At 43.9% G+C, this 23,844-nt stretch overlaps 1 protein-coding gene across 3 annotated transcripts in view; it reads left to right on the top strand.

The window, feature by feature from the left end:
- Positions 1-16,080, top strand: part of ctnna2 (catenin (cadherin-associated protein), alpha 2) — a gene marked incomplete at its 5' end in the record, with an annotated part of 495,295 nt that extends 479,215 nt beyond the window's left edge. For 2 of the 3 annotated variants that reach the window (XM_080759408.1, XM_080759407.1), the window contains 2 exons: positions 9,782-9,916; positions 15,002-16,080. In XM_080759408.1, the coding sequence (XP_080615534.1) occupies positions 9,782-9,916; positions 15,002-15,289 (423 nt within the window). In that variant the 3' untranslated portion in view covers positions 15,290-16,080. The remainder of the gene's footprint in view (positions 1-9,781; positions 9,917-15,001) is intronic. The other variant, XM_080759409.1, reaches the window with a different exon arrangement.
- Positions 16,081-23,844: the final 7,764 nt, after the last annotated feature.

Here is a 23,844-nt window from a genome sequence, read left to right as displayed (position 1 = left end):
ATCACAGCCTCGTAGTTTTTGGGGACAGCTCTCTCGTTTAGTGTAGCGAATAATAAAAGCCTGGGATCTTTATTTTGCATATTGGAACCACACTGAATTGAATAGAAATTCTTGGCGTGGAATAATTCAGGGGTGCGCGCGCGTGTGTGTGTGTGTGTGTGCACGTGCGTGTGATCTGTGGTGCTGTGATGATGAGGGTGCCCCACTGTCAAAACAACATTCACACAACTCAATCCTGATGTTGCGTCTTAAAGCAGAGAGCTGCGACAATGTTGAGTCTTCCCCCGATGCTAAATTATTTAGTCTGTGAAAAATGTTCTTTTCATGGCGTGGCTCCGTGGGAGCCTAGCCGACGCCATGTATAAGAGGTTCAGTTCAGATACTGTCTATCCGTCCGCGCGCGTGTGTGAGCGATGGATAGATCATCCATCCATGGATAGATCATCCATCCATCCATCGATCTTCAACCGCTTATCCGTAGTCGGGTCGCGGGGGCAACAGCTCCACCAGATTTCCCTCTCCAGAGCAACATTAGTGGCTTCCTCCTGGGGGATCCCGAGGCGTTCCAAGGCCAGTGAGTCGATGTGTTTCCTCCAACTGCGCCTTGGACTGACCCGGGGTCTCCTCCCTGAGGACCTCCATATAGGGAGACACACGAGAGGCACCCTAACCTACCCTCGGAAACCCAGACATTTTTATTTCCAGGAAGAAAAAAACCTCAATTGTGGTCATACAGTAGCGTGAACGGGTCTCTCTCTAGATCTCCTAATTACTGATGGTCTGCAGCCGTTTTCAATTGACACACATGCGCACACGCACACACACGTACACGCAATCACGCATACACACACTCCTCTCTCTCTCTCTCTCTCTCTTTCTCTCTGTGTCTCTCTAATTAATCAGGCTCATCTGCTGCATGTGCGTCTAGTTTCTGCCGGGAGCTAACCCTATGCCATAGAAAGCATAGGTCTGTTTCAGGGTAATCCAAACGAGACGCCCCAAACCACCTTGGCTCCTTTCCAAGCGAAAAAGCAGCGACTCTACTCCGAGTCTCTCTCGTGTGACTGAACTTCTCACCCTATCTCTAAGGGAGATGCCTGCAGCCACCCGTCGGAGAAAACTCATTTCGGGCCGCTTGTATTTGCGACCTTAATTCTTTCGGTCATGACCCCACACTCGAGCCTTAATTCATTTTTATAATTATGAATTATTAAGATTAGGAAGTCATGAACGGGGCCTCCCGATCCTTAAGGCCGCCCCTGTTCATGACCATATAGGTGAGAGGAGTAGGAAGGAAGGTTGCTCAGTAGACAGACAGATGGATGGTAGACAGATGGATAGATCAGTGCCATAAGATTTCTTGTGCACATTGCCAGTCAAGCCAAAGAAGCAAATACATTATTTATGTTGTATTCTTATTATTTTTCCCACGTTTAATACTTGGAAGTCAAGGGGCTTGGATCCGGTTGAAACATTTGCAATATGTTATTGTTAATTTGCAAAGACAGAAGGAGGGCAGACGTGCCGGAATCTTCTCTAGAGATAGACTGCTGCTGTATTTTGAAAAATAAATAACTAAACTACTCAAAACTACTCAAGAGAGCGCGGATATTCCCTTTTCTAATTTGCAACACAGCAATAGCGTTTGCTATAGTGATTGTAATGTTACTTAAACTTTGACCTAGGTGGTTGTAATTGTAAATGGGTATATGCAGTGCTGAAGCTTGCATTTCAAGGGGGAATTCATTCCATTCCAGAGATTAGGCCATTTTGGGCGGGAACCCCTTTTGGTGTTTTAAGCATTATGTTATACTTTAGCTATTGAAAAATAGCAGATCTCATACGAGCTTGTAGGTTTGCTATTTTTTTTTAAATCATGAAAATGTAGTGCAAATCTTTGAATATATTCTTTCAGAGCGAACGTTTTTAACATATAATAATACATATCATTCTGGGGGTCCTTGACATGAAATATTGAGAACCACTGATATAAAAACATTATATTTCAGAAAACTCATGATTTAGAAGACAGTTTTAACATTTTGATGTCGGGTCTAAATGGTTGAGGCATGTTTATTGCACTTTAGATTTGACCCACAGGTTCTCACAGCATGTTGCTGCATGGGGTTGAGCACTACTGCTACAGAACGGATGCAAAGGAATTGTTGACATTATTTGGAGTAGCGTTTTGCCCGTTGGCACTGAAGTCTGTCGAGTAATCTAAGGCAGTGGTTCCCAAACTTTTTCATGTCAAGGAACCCCAAAATTGACACTAATTGGCCCGCGGACCCCCCATTTGAAAAGACATAAGAGAAGACCTATATATAAGAGAAGATTTTTACGGCTCTAGCAGTGATTTACAACCCGTTTAATTTCAAGGACCTCCCAGTTTACGGACCCACATTTAAAAGCATTTCTATCTCTGGGACCCCCAATTTATATTGTAAAATCAATGTTAATTTAACTCTGAGAGTGTACAGATGGGACAGGTCCATTTGGTTCCATGTGTACACCCTCAGAGTTACGGACCCATTTGGTTCCAAACTATCATTTAGCTGGGGAACCCCTGGAACTCCCTCAAGGACCCCACTTTGGGAACCACTGATCTAAGTCATAGATTTGATGGTCGGTGGTGCTTAAAATGTTGAGGTATTTTCCCTTGAGGTATTTCTAATTTCCAATACTTTTACTTCTACTTCCACTATACATCTCGGATCCAAATATTGTATGTTTACTGTCAGTCGGTCCGTCCGTCTGTCACGCGCCTCGTGACGCTCCATATACAGAATTCATTCCATATCTTGATCTGACCCCGCTGCCTAAACCCTTAGATCTCCATATATGTAGCTGACCTGTTCTGACATTCCATATGTTGATCTGACCTCATCAAACCCTGTACACTCAATGAAGACACACTCCAGTCCATGCATTATGGCCAGTACAGAATTCATTTCATGTTGATCTGACCCCCCCATGCCAATGCGCCAGTGCTCGCCCAGCAGTCTGCCGTCACCCAGGCGGATGCGTGCACGTGACCTTCTCGCCCTCAGGGCGTGTTACTGGTTTGAAAACTTTATTTACTTTGTAGCTTTAGATTATTATTTAAAAAAATACATTAACCACTTTGACCAGTACATTTTGGCTAATAGCCGATATACAAGCTCACAATATGTCATATCTACAGTAACAGAGTTGCAGTATTGATACTTTTACTTTTAAGTTAAGAGTATGGTGTTTTCCAGCACATTGTGCTCATCGATGGGGCTGACATGGAATCACCGATGACTCCATGAGACAAGCTTTGCTACTTCAGGGAGCTGTCTAGCTGCTCTGGAGCAGAAGCACGCCTCAGCGCCCCAGTCTGTCTAGCTGCTCTGGAGCAGGAGCACGCCTCAGTGCCCCAGTCTGTCAACTACAGGTTACCAACCGGCCACCAAACAATACTTGTCCTCTTCTAGAGAACAAAATAAAAGAAAATTAAATACACATAATGTAATAAATAATAAGGAGTTTTGATGAATATTTGACGATTTACATTTTTTTTATATGCCCAGTTTGTACAGTACAGTTTGGCCTCGCTAACGGATGTCCTTAAAGCATCACAAGAAAATACTTTTATAGCTAAAACATGTTTTCGGCTGAAAAGGATTCACTCGGCTGTCTTTTGACTGAACTTCCTGAGCCCGGTCTGATGTCTCTGCCAAGGTTAATCAAATAAGGTTAGGAAGCGAAGACCGTACGGTGGACTCCATGTTGCTCCCTGGGCCTGGAAGGAAAGAAACATGCGCAATGAGGCTATATGCAGCCAACACTTCCACGTTCAGCTTCCTTGGTCTCAACTGCGCATGTTTCTTTCCTTCCAGGGAGCAACATGGAGTCCACCGTACGGTCTTCGCTTCCTGTCTTTAATTAATAGTCCTTGGTCTCTGCTAGGCTAACAAAGGGGCAAATATAACCCACCATTTGTGGGTTATATATATAGTTTTTATGAAACGGACTCCCAATCAGGTGCTTTGGCAATGTAAATGTTTTTTTGTTCATGCCAATAACAGGTGGGACTGAGGTAGGAAGCAGCCACGCATATTAAGTTAAGTTGGTACATTTTGGGCCTCTCTACATAGCCGGAGATTTGCTTATTATGGGTATTAAACTGCATGTAATCACCCGCAGAATTTCCTGAATTTACACGGCATCCACATTTAGTATATCTGACCGTAATCCTTATTTTTTGCGCAATGTCAAACCCTTTTCATATCAAGGTCCATTATTTATTCGGCATTTGAGCCACAGAACCACCATTTGATGACATTTAGCCTCTCAGACCCTAACACACAGTGTGTAAAATGAAACCAACACTCTCAAGAGTTAACGACCTATAAGGGTCCATTTGGTTACCAGCACCTCTCCATTATTTATAGCTGGGGACCACCTGGAACCCCCTCGAGGACCACTGGTGGTCCCCGGACCACTGGGGACCACCTGGAACTCCCTCAAAGACCACTGGGTGGTCCCCGGACCACTGGTTGAAAAATAACCTATAACCCCCAACAGAAGGCTGTGAATATTTTAGCAAACAGCTAGCCGAGGACACGCGTTTAGGCGAGAATTAAAAATGGCACGGCCACCTGTTCGGTTCATTACGGCTTACTGTTGATTCAGAGCAGTCAGAGGACCTGCCAGACTCACTCCCACCCGATCCCTGGTGTCTGAAGGCTGTCCATCTCACATGCACACGGCGCACAACGCACGGCACATGCAAACCTCCACGCACGGCACATACAAACTTCCGCACACACGGCGCGCACGCACGCACACACATACACGGCGCGCACGCACACACATACATGGCGCGCACGCACACTCGGCGCACACGCACATACAGTACACACCTCTCTGTTAATTTATGCTTTTGCATCTCAGAGAGTGAACACATTTTGGTTACAAAACATTGTACGCTTTTAAGAGTTAAATTAACATAGGATTTCACTTTAGGCACGCACGCACGGAGGCACGCACGCACGGAGGCACGCAGGCACACACGCACACACACACACACACACACACACACACACACACACACACACACACACACACGTTCTTCCTTATTCTCTCCCTGCTGGTTCCTCTATCTCTCGCACACACCCGACTAAGCTCCTGTTATGCCTTCCAAAAAAAAAATGTTCTTAGTTTCTGTTGTTCGTGTCGTGAGTACATTCATTACAAGGCGATAAAGCAATGCATTTTTATTTATCTTTTCGGAATGAGGTAGATTTTGTTCTGAGCGAAATCCTTTTTTTTCACAGCAAATAAATCAAGGCATCGACCTGTGCAGTACACAGTATATGATTATAGTTTTGATTTAAATATTGGTGTGAAGTATCTCGCATTTCGGATGTACCGTAGGCAGAGATTGCACTTAAAAATGCCTTTATTTCACCTCTCCCACTGTGTGTGTGTGTGTGTGTGTGTGTGTGTGTGCGTGTGTGCGTGTGCACGTGTGTGTGTGTGTGTGTGTCTGTTTTGTTTTATGTGTGTATGTAAACCGTATTGGTCCGAATGTCATTAGACCGACAACCTACCTCAAACCCTATTGGTCTGCGCTTGTCTTACTTTGGACATAATATGGTTTCCACCCAACAGCGACAATATGTCCGTTTAATAAGAAAAAAACAGCGTATTGATCAACTTAAGCTCTTCTGAACGGGATTGAGATCATTTTTGAAACGTGCAACAGGATGTTATTGTTTTCATTGAAAAGGCACTGCATGGTGGAACTCCTATAGGACTAAAGCTTGGGGGATAAAACACATATTGAAACACGTTGAGAATCATTATTTGTGGGGCTGGCAAAACAAACTACCGTTCTAGTTTGGGGCTTCTTCACCAAGAAGTCGTAATGAATCAATACAGGGTTTTTTTGTGTGCATGAGGTTAATTCTCAGCGGTTGTTAGAGATAAATCAAATGAAGTAGCACGTACTTCATTACCCCGCGCTTCTCTTGGCAATTCTAAATTCCCCACTCCATCTGCTGCGTGTACAGCCCGGACACAAACACACCGACGCACACACTGTTCCTCATGCATACGCACACACACACACATGCATGCACACTCACTCACACACACAGACACACAGCAGACATTATACGCACCTCCCTTTTTTAAATCTAATTTATATCACCCCCCCCGGTGCAACATTGATTGATTCCTTATTAAAACAACATTGTGCATCTGAATCCATTGTGGAAGTATAGTCAACTGACAATTAATGCAACACACTTTGGTTGTCTGGAGCCAATTATATTATATTATTATCATCACACAATTCCGTTCCGTTCGCTTAGTGATTCTCTCAGTGTTGATTGAGCCCCACACAGATGTGCCCGCTGTTCCAGCATGGGCATATCGGCGCCCATTAAGACCAGTCTGTGGCCTTGTGCCCACTTAACCCATTCTGACCGGGAACCCGTTTTGGTGTTAGCATCATGTTATGCTTTAGCTATTGAAAAATAGCAGATCTACAAGCTCGTAGCGCGCCACCGAGTGGCGCGCTACGAGCTTGTAGGTCTGCTATTTTTGAAAAATCGAAGAATGACTGACATTTTTAGAATCTGATCTCAGGTCAGAATGGGTTAATCAGATAAGTGTGTGTCCAGTGAAAACCTCGTATGAATCTGATCTCAGGTCAGAATGGGTTAATAGTATTAAGTGTGTGCGTGTGTGCGTGCGTGTGTGCGTGCGTGCGCGCGTGCGTGCGTGCGTGCATATTGTTCACAGTGGAACCTTGACAACGACTATACAATCGTCAATGCGTCAAACCACAAATGTAACCCTGCCATTTACTGTAAGTGAAAGATAATGTATACGTTTCATTATAGCGATAAGGGAAAAGGCTGCGTTTTTTTGTTTTGCCATTTGTGACTTTAGCGGGGGATTAGTTGTGGCCAATCAATAGCAGTTATCTATTTCAGCACGGGAGGCTGTCCACCAATCACCAAGCAGCAGCAGGAGGCGGAGCTATAGGAGCAATTAGAATTAGATGGGTGGGTGGATGAATGGATTAAAATGACCATAATGCTTTGCTGCACTCAACCCACGTTGTGGGAAGGGGGAGGGCTGTCTTACTGAGACAACATGTAGTCCAGGAAGTTAGTGAGACCAGTGTCCGTGACATCACAGACACGTTGAAATACTAAAACATCTTAAAATAAAAAGCATATTATTACCCACATTAAAAACCTCCATGAAAGTGGAAACATCATTAAACTAAGATCCGGTTGCAAAATGGGTGAAATGTCCCTTTTAGTCAAGGATTTGAGTTATGTGTTGTCTTGTGCAATGCTGCTAAATGTTAATCTGACTATGCCAGATGTTGGCAGTATTGAGTTCACCAGTTCCCTCCTCCTGCCTGCATCTGGTCTCTCTCAAGCAGAAACGATGAACCTGAAGCAGCGGGACAAAAATTTTGAGTTGTAGTCTTGTTAGGTTGTGTTTACATTTGTGCTGTGGCACAGCTTCAATACGTCAGCAGTCTCACGTTGATCCGCCTCTAGCGGCCACATACGGCCGCATATCGCTCCGATCAGATTTTGTTCGGAGTGCATCGTCTCTGCCTGAGAGAGACTAGATGGGAAGCAGGAGGAGGAACTCACTGCTGCCACCAGCGTGCGGAGTCAGGTTAGCTAAATGTTCTGGTAAGGAGTCAAGGACCATGTTTAACAATCCGAGCGGCATAAACGGAGGTCTCCGTCGCCAGGACGGAGATTAATCACAGGACGGAACATTAATGACAACATAACCGAGCGCACTGCTCCACAGGCTGGGAGCGTCGATTGAGCAACATTCAATTTAATTTCTGGTTGAGCACGGTCTGGAGCAGTCAGAGCTCCCACACAGCATCAGGTGGGAACTGGCAGCCATGACTATAGTAAACAGCAGCTGAGAAAATAACCAATACATAACACAATACTACTAACTAGACTCTACACAATCACAGTGTAAAATCATTGTTATTTTGATCAACGTTTGCCTGTTAAGTCTCCTATGGTCGCCACATCAATACGGCATGGAATTGTTGGACAAAATCCTATCCAACGATAATAACATAGTCTGAGATTCTAAGGGCTGTATTTTGCGTGTCTTAAGTAGCCTACCAGGTCTTATTACTTAACTTAAGACCTGGAGGCGTGATCAATGCCATTTGGCTATTCTGAGTGGCCAAAGAGCATTGACCACGCCTCCAGGTCTTAAGTTAAGTAATAATTGAAAAGCTACAGAGGGCTTACTGTAAGCTGTTATCTTATCAAGTATAAAGCACATGAAAAACACATTGAACTGCTGTGCTATGTACAGTACCTACATGAAAAACACATTGAACTGCTACAGTACCTACATGAAAAACACATTGAACTGCTGTGCTATGTACAGTACCTACATGAAAAACACATTGAACTGCTACAGTACCTACATGAAAAACACATTGAACTGCTACAGTACCTACATGAAAAACACATTGAACTGCTACAGTACCTACATGAAAAACACATTGAACTGCTACAGTACCTACATGAAAAACACATTGAACTGCTGTACTATGTACAGTACCTACATGAAAAACACATTGAACTGCTACAGTACCTACATGAAAAACACATTGAACTGCTACAGTACCTACATGAAAAACACATTGAACTGCTGTACTATGTACAGTACCTACATGAAAAACACAGGCTTTGCCTCATATTATTACAGGCTTTGCTCTCAATCAGGATTTAGTGGGTTCCGAAAGGAGAGAGAGGAAACGAGAAAAATAAAGGCAAACAAAAAGTGGAGATGTTGGCATGTTTGTCTGTGGTGATTTAATACAGATCTTATTTGTTTTGTCGGAAACAAAACGTCAAACTGCAGCACTCAAGTGGGTACGGGATGTACGGCAAGATGCTGATGAAAGGAAAAACTGTCTAAAGGCAGCTCTACGGCATATAGCAAACAAACAAAGCTTTTATCATGGCTCCTGGCTCATTGGAGGAACAATACCACTTGTGTGTGTGTGTGTGTGTGTGTGTGTGTGTGTGTGTGTGTGTGTGTGTGTGTGTGTGTGTGTGTGTGTGTGTGTGTGTGTGTGTGTGTGTGTGTGTGTGTGTGTGTGTGTGTGTGTCTGTGTTTTGCTTTAGTGTGGTATTTGTTGCATGTTACTGTACATCTGTTTATTATTGTACCTTTGTGTACAATTGCGTAAATGGGCAATGTGGTTGTGAGGAAGAGGTGGTTAAATGAGAGTTCAAATTGAATTGTAGCAACCTTAGTGCTTCACAATTAACACCTGCCTGTTTAAGTCACATCTAGTCTAATCTGATTAAAATCTGTTTTTGTTGTTTTTTTAAATCCAATCCGATTTAAATAAGTCTAAACGCAAACAAGTCACATTCAACTAAGACACATCTAATTTAGATCAGGTTGTTCAGATTTGAACCACCTCTGAATGTGGCTCAAGTCACATTGATTCCATGTAACCTGTCTGCATTTAGACTTCTTTAAACTAATCAGATTCCAATCTGGATGTGGCAAAGATCTGATTCATCATTCAGGCTAAATTTGGCTGCCAGTGTAAATGGGGCCGTATACTGTTCTTTATGCCAACTAAGTAATTCTAATGGTGCTATTTGTGATTTATTTGCATTGACCTTTTGTTCTTCTGTTTGATTTCCGGCATTGTTGTGGACGCCGTGAGGCGTATTACTGCTCCTTATTGACCATTTGTTGTCCAATATGTTCCATTCAGTGCCCGGATTCAGCCTGTAAGCAGGATCTCCTGGCCTACCTGCAGAGAATCGCCCTGTACTGCCACCAGCTCAACATCTGCAGCAAGGTCAAAGCCGAGGTGCAGAACCTCGGGGGAGAACTCATCGTGTCTGGGGTGAGTTTCACAAGGTCAAACATGTCAGATTTCAGATTGTTATTGAAGGGACAGCCCCTTGAGATGCAGCACCTCATTTTCAAGAGGGACCCATAAACAAACACAATACAAAAAAGCATACTGTACACAAATACACAAAACAATACAGTACACAGATACAAACGGATATACAAATGCATACTTGCTCACCCTCTTCCACCTACCCACCAACCACCACATAATCAGCTGTTACACAATGGAGACAAGGTCACAGTGCAAATACTTCAGTGTCATTATTGGTTACCGTCATGTTAGAAGCATAGACACGTTGAGTCTAGATGTGAATATAAGGAGGCCCTAAAGCTACTAAATGATGAGATGGATCTAAGAGATAGAGGGAGATTGTTCCAATCAAAAGCTGAGGTGCAGAGCCTTTGGAGGGGAGCTCATCGTGTCTGGGGTGAGTTTTCCATTAATTTCACACATGGATAAACCGATTCCATGCTGTTACCATAATAGGCGGGATCGTGAGTCTGGTGCCAGTGAAATGCGCGACATAAGCAAAGAAGAAGAGCCACATCCGCCCGACCCGGAAGTGATAGCCCTCCATATCTGTAGTGACGATTAATTCCCTTGGCGCGAGCTCGGATTAATGTTTTATAAGGGGGAAACTCATCCTACTTTGTCCCATTTTGAGCAGAAAAACTACTAATAACCCCATGCACGCGTGCACGCCACGTGTATAATAATCATGGCTGTTTCTGCAATGGGAGGCCTGTGGAGGCTATAGCAACGGAAGCGAAAAAAGGTACCAATAATATTTTTTAATTCAAATCTCGTGTTTCTCGTGGATGGCCCAGATGGTAATAATAACTTTCCTCGGGATATCTCGTAGATGGCTTGTATCGGGTTAACGTTCTCAGTCGCCACGACCGATTTCATAGAAGCCTTCAAGGTGTCTTCTGTGAAAGCATGTTGCTGCGCACCGAAAGTAGCCGATCTACAAGCTCACAACACGTCTCCATATTACTGTGGGCTTTTGGGAGGAATACAGGGAGGGAGGAATACAGCTTGATTTAGTGCAGTGATCCCCAAACCTTTTCATGTCAAGGACCCCTCAAATTGACACGTATTAGCCCGTGGACCCCCCATTTGAAGAGATATGCCAGGGATATGCCAGGGACGAGTAATTCTCAACCCGTTTAATTTCAAGGACCCCCAGTTTGACATGAATTAGTCTCCGGACGCCCACTTTAATGTCAATTCTATCTCTGAGACCACAATTTATATTGTAAAATATGTTAATTTAACTCTTGAGAGTGTACAAATGGAACCAATAAACGACCCGTTAGTGTCCGTTTTGTTCCATTTGTACACTCTCGGAGTTACAGACCCATAAGGGTCCATTTGGTTCAAGCTGGGGACCCCCTGGACCTCCTGTGTGAACCACTGATTTAGCATAAACAGAGTGATGAGAGTGAAACGGAGCCTGGCTGAGCAGTGGATATTGTCCTCGTGTGCACTGTGCACAGACAGATTCACCAACCTTATTCTTTACAAGTTTACAACATCCCTCCTGTAAGAAACCTTATAGCAGATGTTTTAAACTGCGTCCAGAATATCTGCAACAGAGGATATTCTGTGGCAGGCTGAGATGAATCTCAATCAAAATAGATGTGGTGTACAGTAGTATAAGAGGGGGGACCCCTTATGGGGGGACCTGGTCAAAAAACGTATAATGTTTAAGTGATGGGTGGACCTCACACATCGTTCCATCCCTCGGTCCTATGCAGTGTTGTTTTCGTCGACTAAAACTATGACGAAAAATGTTCGTCGACTACCTTTTTTTTCACTGATTAAAACTAAATAAAACAAAATAAAAACAAATAAATACTAGGCTAAAATGTTAGGGAGGGACTAGTGGACAAGAGATCCAGTTTTATACTAGGTTGCATGCTGGAAACTGACTAAAACTGGAATAACACTAGAACATTCCAGGTGACTAAAAACTACATGACAATTATTCAAAAGACTATGGGCCGATTCATACTCCTATTTTATAGCTGAATAAAAGTCGGTTCGGCGCTGTAGAGCCTACAATTTGACGTCATTTGAGGTTCGGGGGGGGGGGGGGGGGGGGTACCGTCCTAAAGTCTCTTAGGTGCTTTCTGACGAGCCAAAATAAATTCGGCACTACAGCGCCGAAACAGCGATAAAATAGGGGTATGAATCGGCCCTTAGACTATAACTAAAATCTAAATTTACTGTCAAAAACAACACTGGTCCTATGATAACAACAATAACAATTCAATTCAATTCAAAGGGCTTTATTGGCATGAGAAAACATACGTTTACATTGCCAAAGCAGAAAGAACAATACAACAATACAGCAATACAATCAATATGTACTTTGAAGGTCAGAATCTTCAATAGATCAACTTCTGTGTACCAAGATCACTCGATGCAGGTATAGTGCAGGAATATACACAATGATTAGTCTTTAGGGTGGTTGTGTTCCATTTGATATCCTTCTCCTATCACAGCAACTCACAAATCTTGCTGCTGTGTTTGCACATTGTTGTACTTCGCCCAGCAGATATGGGAGTTTTTTGTCGTTGGTCATGTTTTCAAACTCTCCGTGTGTGGTTGTAATAACAATTTTGTTCAAATACTGAAATACTCAAGGTGCTAGCAATATACAGTATATAGGCAGCTACTTGGTGAACGTCCAAATATCCAGATCATAAATAAAGTCCACTTTGCTTTGCTCTGCATGTGTATTTTTCTTCTTCCTACAGTACGGTTCTTCTGTCAATGTCTCCTAATCTGCTGGGACTCAATTACAGTTTATTTAAAGCATTTAGGACTGAGGCCAGATTCTACAAAACGTAAATCACGGCAGTTTTCTGAAAAACCTCATGTTTCTATGATTCTCAAACTATTTCATGTCAAGGACCCCCAGAAATTATATGTAATTGGCCGCCGACCCCCATCTGAAAATACGTTGTTCCAGGGGACCCCCCCAAGAAGCAAAGATATGAGTTAAAAAAACCTTTACAGTGAACATAATAGTTCAAAGTGGTTAAAAGCTAAAGCGACACATCGATCCCGTTCCCGTCCTAAATGGGTTAAGTGATGTTCAACAGTTCTGGTCCCTGCTGAGATTTTAACCTTTCCACACTGGCCAGCTGGAGTCCACCCTCATTAAATCTAAAAAGCGCTTTGCTTCGCTCCGGGTATAAGAAAGGGACTATAGGGGGCCTGGCGGCCCCGGCAAGCTCTTAAATGTCAGTCCAACACAATAGACAGATGGGAAGAGAGGTGTACACCTGACCCCCATGCCACTGCTAATTATGAAGTGCTCAAAAAAAAGGATGTCATAGTTGTGACCGGTGTGAGGGTCTGGTTTTGTTCTGCTTCAGTCGTGGCAGGTAAGCTTTGTGCGTGACGGGTCAAACCTCCCATGTAGCACGGAGGAGAGGTCAGGGTCGTTCGCTAACCTCATGCTTGTATAGCTTCTCTTTTGTCAGGAGAAAGAAAGAAAAACACTCAGTGCTGTCTATCATAGACTAGTGATGAACCTGAACTAGCTGAACCTGTGGGCCACATTACACAAATGTCAAGGGGCCAGAGGCCGGTTGATAAAATGAACAACATTAATGACACTTGATAGCTTCTCTATATTTATTTGTATTTCATAAAGACAAATGCTTGGCCTTCCATTTCTATTCTGTCAAATTGACACAATTTGTAATAAAAGTATAGCCTAATGTGCTACATTTACTCTCTTTTGAAGATCTCGCTCCGGTTCAGTCTCTATCCTTTTAATACTCTATATGGGTCTATAGCAGGGTTCCCCAATTAGCGGCCCGCGGGCCCCCTTGTGGCCCACGAAAAAAAAGAAAGAAGAAGATGGCCCTTGAGGAAAATTAATTGGGGAACCCTGGTCTATAGCTTTGAGAAGCAGCACACCTTGGAAAGGGAAAGTATCATGAAGGAGTTTGTGTATAGTGTGCCTATATACTTGCTGCATTGTGCGATATGTGTGGCCCCTATAAGTATGTGGATTTGTGACAACAAGCAGTTTTAAAAGAACAAGCCAGCTCTTCCCTCCCCTCCCCTCCTCTCCACTAAACCTCTATACTCCTGCAGCCAAAGTGAGACTAATCAAATTGCTTAGCTTTTTCTACCAGCCGAGGCTCTTTGCGTTACTGTTATCACGTCAAATGAAGAGGTAGGCAGTTTAAATGTATATCTGGTAATTAAAGTGCTTATTGGAGGAGTCATGGAAAACGACCGTTCTGCCAAAGTGCAGTTGGAACTGATGTTGTGCCTGGAGGATCTCTGCCATAACGCAGCGGTGTGGGAGATCTAGGGGCAGAGGGGGAGCAGATTTTACAGAGCGAGGGAGGTGCCAGGATGTTTCAACCAATTTGGCAGGAGCTCGGGGAGGAGAGGAGAGGAGAGGAGAGGAGAGGAGAGGAGAGGAGAGGAGAGGAGAGGAGAGGAGGATTTCAAAAAGAAAGAAAGAATAAAACAGCTTGTGAAAGGACGATCGACAACATCAAGGACATTCAGAGAGTGTCTTAACCACTTTAGGACTGACACCAGATTCTATACAAAATGTCTTCTAAATTTTTTAAAGTTTAAAATAATGGTTGCAGTGGATAAATTCTATACGGCGACACAGATGTGTTCCAGGTTTAATGGATTAACAACTTTGAACCTGTATCTTTATTGAGAACATATTCACCCAAAAGGAAATACTCAGCTATTTTTTAATTTCGGCATAGAACTTTAAATTTCCACTTCTTGCAAAGATGTTACAGCTGTAACAGGCAGCGTGCATTGTTTTGAAACCAGCTATTTTTGGCATGATATTTGCACATAATGTGCATTGCCTTGATGTCTGTCTCCCCCCCCCTCTCTCTCTCTCTCTCTCTCTCCCTCTCCCCCGCCCCCCTCTCTCCCTCCCTCTCTCTTCCCCTCCCTCTCTCCCTCAACATCCCTCCCACCCTCTCTCTCTATCTCTCTCTGTCTCCCCCCACCCCCCTCCCTCTCTCTCCCCTGCCCCTCCCTCTCCCCCCCCCCCCCCCCCCCCATCAGCTGGACAGTGCCACGTCCCTGATCCAGGCGGCCAAGAACCTGATGAACGCGGTGGTGCTGACGGTGAAGGCCTCGTACGTGGCCTCCACCAAGTACCAGAAGGTGTATGGCACGGCGGCCGTCAACTCGCCCGTGGTGTCGTGGCGGATGAAGGCGCCAGAGAAGAAGCCGCTAGTGAAGCGTGAGAAGCCAGAGGAGTGCCAGACGCGCGTCCGCCGAGGCTCCCAGAAGAAGCACATCTCGCCCGTGCAGGCGCTCAGCGAGTTCAAGGCCATGGACTCCTTCTAAACGGGACAAAAAGAGAGAGAGAGACGGCGAGGTCAAAACGCCCCAACCGACATCGGCACCTGTCGGTCTCGTGCGACTGACCGACATCTTGTGAGACCGACTGACTTCATGCGAGACCGACCGACCGACATCTCTCAATGTCGGTCTGCGTTTTGACCTTGGTCCCGAGATCGACCGACATTCCCGCGAGAACGACCGACATCACACGACACCGACCGACATCACACGAGACCGACCGACATCACATGAGACCGACCGACATCACATGAGACCGGCGGACATCTCATGAGACCGACGGACATCACGCGAGACCGACTGACAACTCGCAATGCCGGTCGACGCTTTGACCTCACACCTAGACCGACCGACATTGCGAGATGTCGTCGCTCGGTGCATTTTGACCTCGCTCCGAGACCTTACCGACCAACCGAACCGACATCTCGCAATGTCGGTGTGCGTTTTTGACCTCGCTCCAACCTAAAAATAAAAAACGCCACGTGAAACAAAACACGACGACGAAAATTCAAAGAAAGTTTTGAAAACTATACCCCCTTTTTTCCTTTGTGTTAAACCCTGCCGGCCGCCGCCTCCATCCAATGGCCCCGTGTGTTGGGCTCGGTGACACCTCAGGAGGACCTCCAGTATACCTGCTAACTGCCACACATATATAAATATATATATATATTTAACAGCTCCCGTGAACTCTCCAGACCTGGTCTTAACGGGCAGAGCCATGCAGCAAAAACATGCCTGACACTATTTATTTCTTCTTATTGTAGCTTAAAAACATGTGAGAGCCAAAATGTGAGACAGCTAAAAAAATGAAACTACTTTTGAGAAGGGAGGGAGAGAGACTGGGAGGGGGGAGGGAGGGGGGGTGGGGGATAAAATAAAAATAAAAATACATAAAATAAAAACAAAAAGGAACATATCAGAGGACAGACGAGTGGCCATTGTGATATTATAATAATAATAATTTGTGGCAGTCAATATTCTAGCTATTATCATTACTGTGCTACTGAATGGCTGCTTGTATTACACATCTTAAAGTGTCTGAGTGAATGGTATACACCGTAGAGGAATTACACTACAAGGGAAACCGTGTCCATTATTTGGTACAGTATGCTCCCTCTTGATATTATATTTTTCATTTTGTTTGAATGTTAAACCTGTAGAGCTAGGAAATAAGTTATGTTTAATAAGATACCTTGGAAGTGTGTCGACATCCAAGTAATACTATGTTTCCCTGTTCCTATGATGATGATAATGATGATGATAATAAAGCCATATATGGTGTTTTCCTACAAAGCACAATTATATGGTTCTATTGCAGTGGTTTTCAACCGGTGGTCCTTGAGGCGGTTCCAGGTGGTCCCCCAGCTATAAATGATGGAGAGTTGGTAAGCGAGTTGGAGACTTATATCTTTAACTCTTGAGAGCGTAAAATTAAACCAAATGTTGGTTTCATTTTAGGCGTTTAAGAGTTAGAAGAATTATTATTTTGACTGACGTTTGCCTGTTATCTCTCCTAATGGTATACCACATCAATACAGCATGGAAATGTGGATCAAGAATCTTATCCAACGATAATAAGTTAAGTATAAGTTGTTGTGTCTGAGAGGCTAAATGTCATCAAAATGGTGGTTCCGTGGCTCAAAATGCTGAATGAATAATGGGCCTTGACATGAAAAGGGTTGAAAACCACTGGTCTATTGTATTGCCTTTAAAAAAAATACATTTATTTAAAGATTAAAGACCTGACGGCAACCTTGGTTGAATGTTATGTAGAGTGTAATTATAGACACAGAGAGGTTTGAGTAGTTTGTGGTTTGCTGAAAGACTAGAATCCCTGCGTACGGTTTATCTTTATATTCACCCTTCTCTAATAAAGCCCTCAACTTGACCCTCAATGCTCTGTGTCTTTCTTTAACCCAAAACCCGCCAGGATTCATTAACACATTCACTGTCATTCACGCCAGATTGTTTTCTAAGTGGGGTCCCCGGTGGGTCCCCGGAACTTCCAGACCCACAGGAACACGCCCAGGGTGCCAGCCCGGTTCCGGCGAGCCGCCCCACGTCCGAAACGGCGAGTTACTGTGTGGGGGAATTAGCATTTAGCAGACACCTCTCCCTCTCTCTCTCTCCCTCCCCCTCTCCCTCTCTCCCCCTCTCCCCTCCCCCTCTCTCTCTCTCTCTCTCTCTCTCTCTCTGTAATTAGCAGGCAACAGTGCAACACTATCTCTCTCTCTCTCTGTTTCTAGCACAACAGCGCCACTTTAGCTCCTACTGGTACTCTAAACATAGTGACATAGGATTGGACATAGGGACATTGCTGTTCCTTAGTGTTTGCACCACTCAAATCACCTGCACGGAATTTATTGACAGGAAGTAGGCTATACTGTAGATCATAACATGTCTACGGTGGATTTTTTATGAAACAAACACTTTGCTGACAGAAAGAGTAAATAATTTACCTATGAGCCCCTCCCCAAACTGCTATGGTCCAATCACAGCTAAGCATAACATGGGTTAGACAAACCTCTTCACCAATAGTTTTCCTATATGATAAAACAGAAATGCCACGGACATATTTTTCCAGTGCATATACGGCAGGCCTTGTTGACAGAGATTTGGAAAAGATTTTGAAGGTCTCGTTCCAAAAATGAACCAGTATTTAAAAATCCATGATATTTACATTGGAATGAATGAGCCCGGCTGGAAAGTGTCCAAGTGGGAGAGGCCGGCTATAGGTGAATTCAAGCTGGTGAGTTTAACGTTGTTTACTACAATCTGTTTGGATGATTGGGCTGTCAATGGGGGAACCTCAGCTACTGTATTTACCACCTGGCTGGCAAGATGGCCGCAGTGTGCATATGGTCAATAATTGTTATAGAAAAGTATTGTTAAGTACTGTTATTATAGAGAGTGTACAATGGGTCCATTTGGTATCCATTTGTACACTCAGAGTGATCGCTGCAAAACAGTCCTCCGGTGACGTTCAGGACTAGGCCACATCACAGCCCATATTATGATAGAAATATACCATATTTACTTTTACACTATAGTCCTCTGGCCTTAAGATTCTTGGGCTATGTCCAACCGCTCCAATGACTGGGCCGTGTGTATGTCTACAGTCTATTCGTCCATCCGTATGACCATCTGTTTAGAGTATACAAACAGCTGCAATACCGCAGGCTGAGCTAAAGTGGCACTGTTGTGCAGCCTGAAGGAGCCATCAGCGGTGTTGTTGAGTAGCCTGCACCGCTCAGTTCACACAGGTGTGATTTATTTATTTATTTTTAGTGCTGTGCAGCCACACAATGTGAAACCGCCGTATACTGTTGTTGTTGTTCCCTTTGTCTGTCTGTAGGATTCATGCGTGTTGCACTGCGTGAAAAGAGGAGTTAACGGGCAATTATGGGCACCAGATTTGCCCATAAACCTCAAGTTTAGCAGGCATATAGTTAATATATGGTAATATAACAATAAACTATTCTGCAGGCCTCAACGTTTCATGCATGCTGACTCTGAGAGTGTACAATGGGTCCATTTGGTATCCATTTGTACACTCAGAGTGATCGCTGCAAAACAGTCCTCCGGTGACGTTCAGGACTAGGCCACATCACAGCCCATATTATGGGGATGATCTTTATGTTATTTCCAGGACAGTCTTCACCAGTTGAAATAATAATAATATGGCTTATTCTGGGCCAGATCTGACTAGTTATGATAGTGATTCAACGGATGGAATTCAATGGCCCAAACCACACCAAAGGGTCGAGACGGTTTTAGCGTTAACTCCTTGCAACCGTTTGGACCCAAGGAGTTGCATGGTGACCCTTTGGTGTGGTTAGGGCTTTAGAGTGCATGGGCAGAATTTATGTAGATTGAAATCAGGTGGCTATAGGACTTTTTGCTGTCAAATACAGTCAGTCTGTGTTGTATAAAGTACCATGATCGTTCGTTCGTGTAGGGCTACACAGGCAATTTGGACATCAGCCAAGAAGTGGTATCATCGTCCAGTTAAATTAGGCCGCTGACTCCATGTGGTGATTCGAAGGTTGGGCATTAATCGATGATGTGTTCAACAATCTGTGGTTTTCCTCATTCGCACAGATCATTGGCAGACACTCCAATCATGTGCAGGTAGAGTTCGGTCTTAGCTACAGAGAAGTCTGTTGAGGTTGACCCAGGCATTCCGTGGCAAGTCGCACCCAGGAGGGTTGGTTGAAGGAGAGTTGATGAACTTCCTCAATGTGGATGTGGATTTGGACCATTGGTTGTTCCAGCAATCAAGGATCCATCCAGGGTGTGGAGGGCTCGTGGTAAGGAGCCTCCTAGCCTCGGTGGAGAAGTGTTTGCGTTTGAGTCTCTGGTTCAGAAGGCGGGGGAGTCAGGCTTGTTGGCTCATCTGCACTCTTTCAGGCCAGTTTCAAGGTCAAGAAGTTTCGACGGAGCTCTGGAGTTGGGATGCCAGACAGTATGCCAATCGATGTGCCAATACCACGCTCAACATCAACCTCGACGGCACCAATGTCAGGCATGATCCCAATCCCAAGTACCTTGGTGTCACACTTGACAGAAGCCTCACCTTCAAGACACACATCCAACAGTACCTTGATGAATTACATACAGTACAGAGTATAAACACGTTGTATCCTGGAAGGATTATTTTGTTTCACCCCAGCAGCAAACAACAGTAAGGACTTTCGGCCCGAGAGCCTTCTTCAGTGTGAATCTAAAGAACACTGTGTAGGTGTCACTTATAAAGAGGACCTAGGTGTCACGCACATAGCGGTCCGGGTGCACCTCGAGTTATCTCCGTTTTCCTCATACAAGACAGTTACATCATAATTTTGCTGTTACAGAGTTTTTTTCTACTAGCCTTGGTGTGTATATACAGTATGATTGAGATTTGAGAGATCCCTTTGTGAGGCAAGTGTATACAAAACTATACCGCAATGTGTTGTGAACTTGTACAGAATAAAACAAAATACAGAACACAACAGATGTACAGTGCTTCAGGGGTTATTCGATTAATAGTGAAGTTCATATTTGCAGCCCTATACATACGTATACGCCTGACTCGACTATTAAAATATATGACACCTCTGATGTGCTTCACCTCATCTCTCCCCTAAGCTGTTATAGCTGAACCTATGAATTAGCAGTACTGTACGACGGTCCCAGTGGTATATTATATATGGCAGTGAACAGGATAGCGCGCCAGCTGCTTGGGTATGATTTGTCGTAGCCTTAGGCGTGTGTCGGTGTCAGGTGCCTTTCCCGACGCTGAGAATGCCGGGGAGCCGACCCAGCCATCTGTGCCGAGGGGAAGGCAACAGCACGAGGACGGATCCTTTATAGCTCCTGTTGCTTTTTAGCTGCATTTAATCCGTTTGGACCTCAACGACACGTCGCCTTATAGCTTTTAACCACATTAACCGTTATATTTTTTTAACTTTAGCTGTTGAAAAAATAGCAGATCTACAAGCTCGAGCTTGTGTTTCTTTGTGAAACTGTGCATGTGCAAATCTTTGAATATAATTATATTCTTTCGCATGCAGTGAATGTTTTTAACTCAAATATTAATGTCTAACTCAAATATTATTTGCAGATGGTGGTCTAGGCCAAATTATAGCCTATACAGGTTCCTTGACATGAAAATAAGTTTCAGGAAACATATTTTTTCTAGAATCTGGTTTCAGGCATTAAACCCATATAGGCCTGACGTCGACCTTTTTAAAATGTCTTTTTTCTGAAATACCTACAGTATGTTCAATCAATATTTCATGTCAAGGACCCCCAACATTATATGTAATTGGTTGCCAAACCCCGTTTGAAAATATGTTGTTCCAGGACCCCCCCCCCCCCCCCCCCTGCCAGAAATTAGTTAAAAACATTCACTCTGAAATAATATAATATTCAAAGATTTGAGGCACATTTTCACGATTAAAAAAAAATAGCCAAAGTATAACATAATCCTTGAAACACCAAAAGGGGCTCCCAGTACAGAATGGTTTAATAGACCGCGAGCAGAAGGGAAGAGCAGGATGTGCGTGCTAGTGCGAGAGTGTTGAGTGCAAGAGAGGTTGCTGGGTCACCCAATGATCTCAGCTATGAACATCAGCAGAACAACAGCTTTCGGAAACGGGCCTCATTGCTTGACTTGTAGCCGACAACCGAAAACCCTTGATCCCTTATCCGAAAGATATGGCAGTAAATAAACCGATTTCTCTATTTATTTATTTTAAACATTTCACCAGATGGCACCTTAATGAGACCAAGCTGTCACCGCTTAAATTACATGGAGCGCGAGGGGAGAGAGAGAGAGAGAGAGAGAGATAGCTCGCTCCTCTGGAAATTTGAACAAGGTCATAATAAAGTTGTCGACAGTATACGTACTCATCCAAAATGGCCGAAGAAACGGCCCTGATTTATGGTCGTCTGTAATGAAATGGGAAGAGAGATGAGTGACCTCTGCTGAGCCCCAAGCTTCAGCCAATCGGAAGGAGAATTCTATTAGCCACCAGGGATGTGAAAGAGTGATTTCCCCTTTGATCATCATGTCCGACTGTAATCGTCCTTACAACTATTAACACCTTCATCGTTATCTTCCAGGGGGTGTGTGTGTGTGTGTGTGTGTGAAGTAGGGGCTCGTCTGCCATAGAGTCTATATTTACCCACCGTGCGACACCAGGGGTGTGTTTTCGTAGATCCAGTGTGATAGAGCAGGGGTACTCAACGTTTTTGGCTGGGGACCCCCGGAAATGCTTTGGCCATGTCTCGCAAACTCTTCATTTCCATTTTCCAGCCATTCAGTTGCAAAAAAAACCCCCAAAACCACACCCCTTTATATATAAAATTTTGCCCCCAGAATAATTTGGCGACCCCCCGAGGGGTCGCAACCCATGGGTAGAGAACCCCTGTGATAGAGCAGTGCTTTTTTGTATTTCTGTCCATCGGTGGATTGAAATAGACAATGCCATTTCTCGTCTCAATTAATAATCCCAAATGACTTCCCCAGAAATGAAGTGCGTAATTAATATTCATTACTTCTTAATATTTCTGATTGGATTACTACTGATCGAGGCCCGTGCAGTTTGGACTGGAGGCATCGCTCCAGGACACTCTCTCGCTTTGGGCTAGATATATTTCTGCACTATGAAAGTCTGGTTGGTTACACAATACCACTTAATTATTTGTGCACCAATCCCCCCCCCCCCCCCCCCCCCTTTCCCCTTCACAATGACAAAATGCTCTGCTAAAGCAGCTCATTCATATTTGCCTTTTGAATAGTGTAAACAGACTATTGAAACATCCAGTTGAAAATAACAATAGCTATAGAAGAAAACTGTTCAAGGACATTTTGTTCCCCTATATTTTGTATTGAATGTGGGTATTTTAAAATGGGTGTTTTTCTAACTGAACACGCTATAAAGAAAATAAGTTTGTTTATTTGTTCGGCCCAAAAAATAGTGTTCATTGTCATGATTTGTCAGGAGCCTACCGGCTTTGTCTGAGAGTTAAAGGGTAAGAGAACTTTTTTAGGTTTGGGTTGTGTAGTTACCTTGCCATGATGTAACTGGACAAAGAAATTAAAAAAATGCTCCAGTGATTAGAAATTGATAATTCAAAATATGCTCCTCATTGACTTACATTGTACACTGAAACAGCTCTCAAAGTCACTATTTTAGTACGTAAACAAACACAAACAAAGTTTATTCAGACAATATAGACAGAGCATCACCAAAGCTCATGTGGTTTTATTTTTTAATAAAAATGTTAACTTCCTGTTGATTTTACTATTTGAAGATCTGGATCCACGGATCCAGTCCGGGTTTTCTTCCTAATAAAAATGGTAAAAAATAAAACCACATGAGTTTTGGTGATGCTCTATATCTAAAGCCCTAACCACACCAAAGGTTGACCCTAGTGATTCAACACCTGGAATTCAATGGCCCAAACTACACCAAAGCGTTGAGATCGAGAGCATTAACCCTTCCGATTGCCCGGGGTTATTTAATCCATTAAATCATAGCACCCAAGCGATTTATAGCAGCGGAGCACTTTTACCGACGGACCGGATGTTAACCCAGATGTGGATGTAGCAGCTAAATGTAGCCAAAACACTCTAAAGCCGATCGCGAACAACGGGAGGTAAATCTACCGCGACTAGCGACTGGACCGTGGAGGATCTTTTCTTAGAATTGGACGGGCTAAACAGGGGGGTGGGGGGATCATATTCGATGGCGTCCCACTGTTACGCAACATCGAGTATTGCGCAACAGGCGCTCCTAGGCTGTGGAGCGATGCGATCGGTTTTCATATCAATAAACTTTTGTCTTTTGGATAAATCTTAGTCCTGGGTGCTGGGTGTTACTAATAGAAAGGACGTTGAACTTCGTCCTGGGAGATTGGGGTCGTACTTCGGACCCAAGGAGTTGCATGGTGACCCTTTGGTGTGGTTGGGGCTTTAGGTGAGAACCATGTATAAACCCTTTATGGGTTTCTTTTCTCACCTGTACATGTTTTTTTTCTCTCTTTTATTGATG

Source organism: Protomyctophum bolini (genome assembly GCF_963924005.1).
Source record: "Protomyctophum bolini genome assembly, chromosome: 3".
Taxonomy (NCBI): domain Eukaryota; kingdom Metazoa; phylum Chordata; class Actinopteri; order Myctophiformes; family Myctophidae; genus Protomyctophum; species Protomyctophum bolini.
This window is presented reverse-complemented; position numbering and strand designations above follow the sequence as displayed.